This window comes from Ceratosolen solmsi, unplaced genomic scaffold (assembly GCF_000503995.2).
Source record: "Ceratosolen solmsi marchali unplaced genomic scaffold, CerSol_1.0 scaffold57, whole genome shotgun sequence".
In the NCBI taxonomy this organism is placed as follows: Eukaryota; Metazoa; Arthropoda; class Insecta; order Hymenoptera; family Agaonidae; genus Ceratosolen; species Ceratosolen solmsi.
In genome coordinates this window covers 164,992-174,792 of record NW_011948427.1, presented here as the reverse complement: position 1 = coordinate 174,792, position 9,801 = coordinate 164,992, and the positions used below count along the sequence as shown (strand labels likewise).

General features: G+C 25.6%; 1 protein-coding gene and 1 long non-coding RNA gene across 2 annotated transcripts; one reads left to right on the top strand and one right to left on the bottom strand.

The window, feature by feature from the left end:
- Positions 1 to 3,409: 3,409 nt before the first annotated feature.
- On the top strand, positions 3,410 to 5,520 carry PIG-U (phosphatidylinositol glycan anchor biosynthesis class U). Its single transcript, XM_011501036.1, has 4 exons — positions 3,410 to 3,635; positions 3,686 to 3,888; positions 4,180 to 4,897; positions 5,240 to 5,520. The coding sequence occupies exons 1-4, from the start codon at positions 3,509 to 3,511 to the stop codon at positions 5,491 to 5,493; spliced, it is 1,302 nt and encodes a 433-aa protein (XP_011499338.1). The 5' UTR covers positions 3,410 to 3,508; the 3' UTR covers positions 5,494 to 5,520.
- Positions 5,521 to 8,939: 3,419 nt separating this feature from the next.
- Positions 8,940 to 9,528, bottom strand: LOC105363370 (uncharacterized). The gene is made up of 3 exons (XR_912919.1): positions 9,430 to 9,528; positions 9,256 to 9,340; positions 8,940 to 9,050 (listed from the first exon to the last, which is right to left on the bottom strand). It is a non-coding gene; the product is annotated as an uncharacterized LOC105363370 (long non-coding RNA).
- Between the last annotated feature and the right edge of the window lie 273 nt (positions 9,529 to 9,801).

The window sequence follows — 9,801 nt, the reverse complement described above, 5'->3', positions numbered from 1 at the left end:
GGAGTGAATTTACGAATGAGCTTATGTTGCCGAAAATATGGCCACGCGGCGTCTTTACAGTATACTATGCACTGACTATGCTGAACCTTCCTTGATGTCATTCTGTGGGTGGTGCCATTTTGAGATGGATTGCTGTCGTTGCAGATAGTGAGTCGACCAGAGAGACCAGAACTGTTGTACGCGTTGTTGAATGAATTGCCAGCGTGACAGTCTTGACATGTGTACTTCCTTTAATGACGGTTCAGGAATTGCAGTGAGCGGACCTCCTGTTAAAAAATGTCCAGGTGTGAGTGCGGTCGTGTCTTCTGGATCGTCACTTAATGGTTCCAAGGGTCTGGAATTAAGAATGGCTTCGATTTGTGCTAGCAACATCGTAAGCTCTTCGAATGTAAGCAAAGTTTCTCTTAAGGTGCGTCGCAGATGGTGTTTTACTGATTTATAATATTATGATAATATTTCAAATCGTAAACTTGCTCGGACTTGCCGAGTTTTGTTTGTAAACATCTTTCTCGAGTACCCGCCTCGGTCCACACGTGCGGATCAGGCTAGGCGCACGTGGTGGTCAACCTTGCTGCACGCGCGGTCAGTCTAGGCGCACATGCGGTACGCCGGACTGCGTATATGACCTTTCTTTTGTTTGAAATTCATGGGACTGCTTCAATCCCGAACAATCATCTATACATAACTTTATAACTTTAAATTTCTATCATAAACGATAAAATTAATGAAGTAAAAAAATTCAAAATATTTTATTTATATATTTTATATACATTTTCTATTTTATTTATTTATTTGTCTTTAAACTCCTTCTTTCGTGTGGTTCTTAAGAGTGTTGCTATGATTAGAAATGTCAATGCATAAGGTAATTGTATTGACTATTCTTATATTATATAAATTAATATATATTTATATTATATGAGTTAATACGATGTTTATTTTTATATGTAGTTATGATACTTAATAGATTATACATGACGAAATACATTATACCAATAGTGTTCGAAATTGTAAGAACATTCCCAAGTCATTAGACATCTGGAAAACTAGCTATTAGGGTTCCAAAAAATCAAATCGTTAAGCATCTGGCAAAAACATGTCATACAAAGTTGTGACAAACAAGTCATAAAAATACAAGGAAAAAGACATTGCAACACTGCAACACATACGCCGTTGTCAAACCCAGCTACATGTGGCTCAGATAGTGAAGCATGAACGCACCAAAAAAGTCCCCCTCGAGGTGGGGATGCAAGTAAGAAGCGCTCTGATTGGAGCCGCCAATAATGAAAGAATCAAGTCGATTGGAGAGACCAAGAAAGAGGCGCTCTGATTGGAAACGCCAAGAAGGAGGAAATTCGTAAAGACCACGCGGTGGCCGAGAATGCTTTCAAGAAAGAAGCCGACAAGGCTTCTTCTCCAAAGACTGCCAAGGAACAAGGATGTAGACATACACAATAAAGGCCAATAATTAAGAGGCAAAGGCTAGTTATATTCAACTCATAACAAGTGCGAGATAAGTGCAAATCAAATCATACACTCGCAGCAATGCAAGACAAGGAAAAGGGAACAAGAACACAGTGGTGCACAGAGCACAACATAATCATAATCTATAAGGAGCCGCTCGAGGCAAATTCAGCAAACAATGCGAGGTATAGCCAGCAACACACAAAACATAAACTACAAGCTGCCGCACAAGACAAAACCTGCAGACATCACGTAAAAGTTTCATTCCTTAATAATGATAATAATACACAATATGCCTAACAAGACAAATAACTGTAGAGCAACCAAGCGCACACAATCTGCAAACGCATAAGGGGCATGTTTAGTTCCCACAAGCTAGACTTACGAGGCGCCGCACGCGGCAATATCTGCAGACTAAGATGAAGTGCCACCAAGAGGACACCTGCAGAGCCTATAAGGTAAGCAATAAGACAATAACAAGACAAACTCAAGCTACTGCCACGTGCCACTACACAAGGAAGCGCGGGGGTTTACGACCTTGTTCTTCTACGACTTCTATAACTCCACCACCACGTACATTACATATAGAGGACCAAAAGGTTACGCCCTTCTACCTGTACATACAACGCACATTACCGCTCTGTGGCAATAGCAATACAAAACTCAGGAAACGAAGGCATTCAAACATCAACTAAAAATGATTATAATACAACTAATGCAATTATCGCAATAAACTACAATAAATAACAAAGCTATTTATTATTGAATACATGCACTATCCTATCCACTTGCCCGCAATCCTCCCTTCAACCATCTGGGAGTTTATACCAAGCTTTAGATATTTGGTTCTCCTCACCCGGTACCCTAATTTTAGACAGTATCCTTTTAGATTTTTCTGATGCTTAAATTAGATATTTTTCATAATTATAAAATATTATAAAAAATTTGTAAATACAAAATTTTAATATATAATTGTTATTTTTTTTAATGCATACAAAATGTATCGACGAATCAATTAAAAAATTTAGTTCGGATACATATGTTACTTTTAAAAATATTTCAGAAACGTAATACTCAACTTCTGGCATGCATATTTCAATCATAATTTTTTAATATAATACATATTATTGTTATAAAATTAATAACATCCTTGATAAACATTACAATGCATAAATAATGTTTTATTTATTTAATTCTTAATTTATTAAATGTGCAAATACGTAAAAATATAATACAACTTTAGTAGTTTTATAATAATATCCATTTGTAGCCATTCATTCGTAAAAATATATATACGTTGATAATATATTACAAATTATATGCAGTCTTTAGTGAAATAAATATACCAGTGCATTATTTATTAGAAAACTTTTTATTTGTTGAATACATTGTATAAAATATCGTAAGTAAAAACTCTTTAATGACCAATAAAAATTAAAAAATATTAGGTATATTAATTATTAATTAAAATATACATTATAATAATCACCGTTATTATAAGTTTCTTCCTCTCTGTACATAGATATAATATAAATTTATTAATTATGGTCTGTATTTTGACAAAACTATACCTACATATTATGGTTTAACACTTACATTTTTTTGTTTAAATATAATTCTTAATAATTTATATTTTTAAAGATCTTAAATAAAGTCGCTAAAATGTTAAAATAAGAAAAATAAAATTTTCTTCAGATATACTATTTATGTTTACTTATTGAAACAACTTATGGATCTTTATGTTCAAATTGCTTGCATTTGGAAAAGTAATATATAAAACTCATTCATGTTTTATTTTTATTTATGATCGCTAGTGGCGCTAGTGCATAATGTTTACTTCATAGTTTATCTTAAAATTTTTTTTATTTTTTTATCAGAATTAAAAAAAAAATAAAAATGTTTACCTGTTTGCATTGGAATTCCATAATAAAAATAATACTAACAGATAAATAAATTGTTTTTTAAAATATGTAAATATAATATTAATTTAACGTTAAAATCAGAAGTTTTTCAATCTTACTTTTCGTTCATTCTGAAATTGATAGTAATGAAAAATCAAATTATTTACTTTGCTTTGGCTGGTATTTTAAGAATTTTTTTAATGAATTCAGATTTACATAATATTATTCGTGATCGAATAGAAGTATCAACTGCATTAAACTCTTGGAAGAGAAGTAAGTAAGAAATATGAATTTAAAATAGTTCTATTTAAAAGAATATTTAGTTACAGAAGGTGTGTATCTTTATAATATTGGAGTGGATCCTTACATTGGAGATTTATTCCATGAAACTCCATTAGGATTGATTATTTTTGATTCTATTCAAAAGCATTTTTCTTTTTATGGACTGTGGTTACTGTTTGTTATAATTGATCTTATAACTGCTTATCTACTTGGTATTACTGCTAAATATTATATCAAAGAATTGGTAACTAAATTTATAATTACAATAATATTTGAATAATTATTTAAAAACTAAAAATCTTAGTGTATTAAAATATAATTCAATATAATTGACAACAAATAATTAAAAAATAAATAATATACTTATTGAAATTATTCTCAATATCATAATAGGTTATTTATAAATAATTAAAATATTAATTTTATTAAAACTGTAAATAAATATAATATATAAATAACTATTAAATAAGTAACTTGATTTAATAACTTTATTAAATATTGAATGTATGAAATATAAAAATATTTATATTTACAGATTGCTTATGATGAAAAAAATACTCCATATGTTGATAAAGTTAATATACATCAAGATTTTGCTTCAATAACAGCTACTCATGGTGCATCAACTTTCTATGTTTCAGCAGCTTACTTATACAATCCATATGTTATTTTTAATTGTGTAGGGCTTACAACGACAGTATTTACAAATTTTTTACTATCCTTAACATTATTATCAATGGTAAAACATTCAAAAATAATTTGTTGCTTATGTATAGCATTTTTAACTTTACAAGGATTTTATCCTATATGTTTAATTATACCTGGCGCTATTTGTATAATCCAAAATGTAAAAACAAATGAAAAACCAGAATCACTTCTAAAAATTTTTATATTATTTTCTACAATACTAATAAGTTTATTTTTCACTTCGTATTTTGTAATGGGTAATTGGTCTTTCCTTCAAAACACCATTGGATTCACTTTATTGGTACCTGATTTAAGACCCAATGTTGGATTGTATTGGTATTTTTTTACTGAAATGTTTGAGCATTTTAGATCACTATTCATTGCATCTTTTCAAATTAATGTCAGTATTTTATTTGTTGTACCATTAGCCCTAAGACTTCATAAGAATCCAATGCTTTTAGCTTTCTCATATTTAGCTATAGATACTATTTTCAAGTCATACCCTTGTATTGGAGATGTTGGATTTTATTTAAGTTTGTTACCTTTATGGAGACACTTATTTAGACGTAAGCACTTAACTAAAATTTAATCGATTTATATTTTAATTTAATAATTAGAAGTTTAATATTATTAAATGTATTTAATTAAAGTATTTAAGTTCTGATAAATTATTTAAGTATACTTATATATTTCATTTATATTTGAAAAAGGTACATAAGTAAATTATAAAAGAAACCATTTATATGAACTAATTTATTTAATTAAAGAAAAGTTAATTATTTTAAAATTAATAAAATAATAACATTTAAAAACATTCTTTACATCGTAATATTAAAATACACTGTTAAAAGTGAAATCAGTATTCAGAAAATCACTTACATAGATTAAAATTATTGATTTGTTTTCAGATATGCAACAAGGATTTTTTGTTGGTTGCTTTATTTTGTTTTGTACAATATTTGCACCAACTGTTTGGCATCAATGGATATATTCAAGATCAGCAAATGCAAATTTCTATTTTGGTGTTTCATTAGCTTTTGCTATAGCACAAATTTTTTTATTAACAGATATTCTTTTTGCCAATGTTAAACGCGAATTTGCTGTTCAACATGGCATTATGAATCAAGCAAATGGAAACAAAGCAAAATTATTACTTGAGTAAATAATTTTTAAATTACATTGTTAAATTCTGGATTCTTGATCATATTTGTGCATAAACTGAATATTAGTCTAAAAATTATATAAATTAATTAACTTTTATAATATGAGCACACGAATACATGAAATATTAAAACTAAATATTGTATAATTTTATTAAATTTAAAGTGTAACTTTGATTACAGTTACAATAGAATTAGATGAAAAATGAAAACATATGCTTTGATAACTTAGCAAATACAATCTAAATATAACATTTCTAAAATTAAGATAAAAATAATTTCACGATTATTTTTATATTGCTTAGTAAAGAATTAATATAATTTTAATTTCTGAATTCTTAAAATTATTTTTGAAAGTGAAATGTTATATTGAACAATATCAATTGACTCATATTTTATACTTTATCAAAAAGTAATACCAATAGCATTTAAAAATTTCGTTTGAATATGCAATTTTATTATTATTTATATTCAATATTATTTATATTTATTATTAGTTACTTTTTATAGTATGTTTTTATACAAGAATAGAATTATTTGTTTATTTAGTTGAATTATAAATAAAAGAAAATTAAAACAGAAAAACAAGTAAAATTCATATCTCTGTATAATTTATCTTTTTTTTAATATACATATTAAATGTATTTTTTTCATTCATTATACTTTACTTTATGTAATATAAAATATTTGTTAGGTACTTGTACAATATTCGCATTATGGTCCCGAATATTTTTATTCATATAAAAATGGAAAAATAAAAATTTTTCATATTTCTTCATTTACATCATTTTGTATATTGAAATCAATTCCACGACATGCATTATTGCGTTTACAAAAGTTGAGAAGATAACACCAGTGTTTTTCCGTCATCAGAGGTTTTGGATTTCCTATAATAATTAGAAGAGATTTTGCTCTTGTTAAGGCAACATTTAAACGTTTAGGATTAGATAGAAATCCAATGTGATTTTGTTTGTCATGACAAAATATTTCACTTCTGACTGATGATAGAATAATAATATTCTTTTCTTGTCCCTGAAAGAATTCAACAGTACCCACATCGATATCTCTGTACATTTCTTTTTCAAGAGCATAGTCAATTTTTCGTTTTTGTTCAGTAAATAATGTAATAATACCGATATCATTTTGTGTTACAATTTTTTCTTTTAATGTTTCTCCTATTAAAATATTTACATAATACATAACAATTTTGATTTCTTCCATGTTGTATGGGCTAAAATATTATTAATTTTTGAATATCTTTTATTTAAATATAAAATTAATATATATATCTATTTACCTTGATGATTCAGCATTTTTAATTTCTGTACCTTTAACACCATGAAATATAACAGGAAATTTTGGTTGTGCAAGATGTATCCAATCTTCAGCTCTTCTAATATTTTCGTCCCCACAAACTAATAATTCATCATCATAAAATAATTTATTTGATACATGAATAATCATTGGATGACTTCGATAATTTCTAAGTAGTTTTGTAATATAATTTGGATTATATCTATTATGTTCAGACCTTTTATACGGCTCACAATTCATAAGTCTTACTAGAATTGATTTTCCTATTATAATAATTATAAATATAAAAGTTTGAAAATGTTTTTAAAATAAGTTTATTATATTATCAAAAGTTTAGAAGTTTTTACCAAGTACAGGTTCAGCAATCCTCGAACTAATGAATGGTCCTAACTGTTGAGGATCTCCAGCAATAATAACTTGTCCATGTAAACGACCAATTCGACCTTTTTTAGTGCTGCTTAATAAACCAAAAGGTATCATTGAATCGGGTTCAGTTACTTGTCCTGCTTCATCAATGAATACATAAGAAAAATGTGTTTCACGAAAATTTAAAAATAGTAATCTGAAATAGTTTTATTTTATATATATTAAAAAGTATGTATATAATTAATAAAATTATAATTTAAGTCATATTTTTATTGAAAACAGACTGTAGACTGGCACATAGAGTGCAAATAATTATATTTTTTAACATAATAATTTCTTTTGGTAGCATCATTATTTGTCCTTCAAAGTAATTTGAACATTCTAAAATATCTGTATCAATTTGAGATCTAAAAATAAAAATTTATAAACAAATTTTTATTTTAAGTTGCCTTTTTATATAATATATGCAAACCCGTCTTTTGATGGACTATACATTCGATACATATTATTTTTAGGAATATACTGTAATAATTTTTTTGTTATTACATCAGCTGCTATATTAGATGATGTACATATTAAAATATGCTCTACTGGATTACTATACCATATCTAAAAAAAATTTATTTACTTAATTTATTTAAAAAAATATGTTCAAACTACTTAAAAAGGAATTTAAAGAATTAATGATAAATTATACCTGACAAATAGCTTCTACCAATGTAGAAGTTTTTCCAGTACCTGGTGGTCCATATACTATATATGGTGCAGGAAACGATGATTTACATATGATATTGAGGACTGCTTGTTTTTGTTCTGGATTATTTTCTATATGTTTATTAAACCAATGTTGACTTAAAAATTAATTTTTTAAAAATATTAATTTATATATAACTAATTGGTAAATACAATGATATAAAACTCACTTGTTTATTTGTTTATTATATGTAATTCTTTTAACTGGAAAAAAATGTGGAGTTAATTTATATAAATTTATCAAAGATAAGGCATAATGACAGCATTTCAATGAATAATTTTGAAATTCAAATTGGATATTATATAGTTTATCTGTGATTAATTCATTCCAAACTCTAAAAATACAAATTTTCATTTAATAGTATTTAATAGATAATTTATAAATTTATATATATATATATATATATATATATATATATATATATATATATATGTATGTATGTATAATATATAACAATCAAATTTAAAAGTTAGTTGATTACCTATTTTTGCAAATTGCTATGATATGATCATCCATAATAGTTTTAATTTTGATATAAAATAATTGTTTTTTCTCTAAATCATAAAGTTTCACTCTGTCAGAATTTTTAATTGACAATCCCTCTTGAACTAATTTATTTGCATTTATATGTATTTTAATAGTATGCTTTAATTTTTCAATGGTTTGATATTGATTATATCTTTTCATATTTAAACGATTTTGAATTTCTTCTATATAAAGCATAAGTTCAAAAATTTTTAGATAATTGCCTTCTTTTAACTGCAATTTATTGTTTTTCCTTATTTCTTCTAATATACTCAAAAATTGTTTACTTTCTTGTGACATGTTTGGAAATCTCTTCAAATTTTTTGTGACTACTGGTATTAAATTTTTGGGAATATAAAACTTTGGTAATTTTATTGGTGATGGAGATATAAAATAATCATATCGATTGCTGTAAAAATAAAATGTATAAGCAATTTATATTAGATACATAATAGATTAATAGCATATTTTTTTATAACAAACTTTGATATCTTCTGAATATGCTTATTAAATTTTTTTTTTTGAGCTGTTTGAAATGTGGAATTATAAGATTGTTCAATATAGGATAACATTATTGCTTTGTTAAATGTATAAATACAACTGTAATAAACAAAATTAATGTTAAAATAAATTAGAATAACTCAATATCGAATATTACAATTAGAATAAATAAAATGTACTGTATTAAAAATTTATTTTGAAAAATTATAAACATTTCCTATATATTTTTTATTAAACCAAATTTAAATAAATTATTGAATATATGTTTTAATTTTTAATATAACTTAACAAAATTAAGACAAACCTTATCAATGTTATTGATGAATAGAGTAAAATTGTTAATAAATTTACAGATTTTCGTCTCAATTTTGTTACAGAATTTTTTATTTCTGTATAAATAATAAATTTGAATTAATTAAAATAAAATGGTAATAAGGAACAAATGACTAATTAATAATAAAAATGACGATCGCAGTACCTTAATTTGTCCAATTGAAGTACGTTTTTGATTTAATTTGTTATGTTGCCTGTAAAAAACGAATTGAACATAATTATTGAAAAAAAAACGTTGAATGAATGTAAATTAAAAGCACAGAAGTACAGTAAGCTTAAACATTTATTATAGATTATACAACATCAATTTGGAAAGAAATGAATAAAATATAAGACAATTTACTATAGGAGGTACGTTATATATTTCGTACTATAATTTGATTTAACGTTATAATATAAAAAAGTATTAAAAATAATTATTTAAATTTATTAATTATTTAAATATTGACTATTATATTTAAATTTCAATAATATTTATTATAATAAAAAAATACGAAATTGTGCACATACATAAATG

Excerpts from the sequence above, each read along its gene's own strand:
- PIG-U (XM_011501036.1), top strand. The coding sequence starts at position 3,509 with ATGAAAAATCAAATTATTTACTTTGCTTTGGCTGGTATTTTAAGAATT. Across the intron at positions 3,889-4,179 it reads AATATTATATCAAAGAATTG|ATTGCTTATGATGAAAAAAA; the intron begins GTAACTAAATTT and ends TTATATTTACAG. Across the intron at positions 4,898-5,239 it reads ATGGAGACACTTATTTAGAC|ATATGCAACAAGGATTTTTT; the intron begins GTAAGCACTTAA and ends ATTTGTTTTCAG.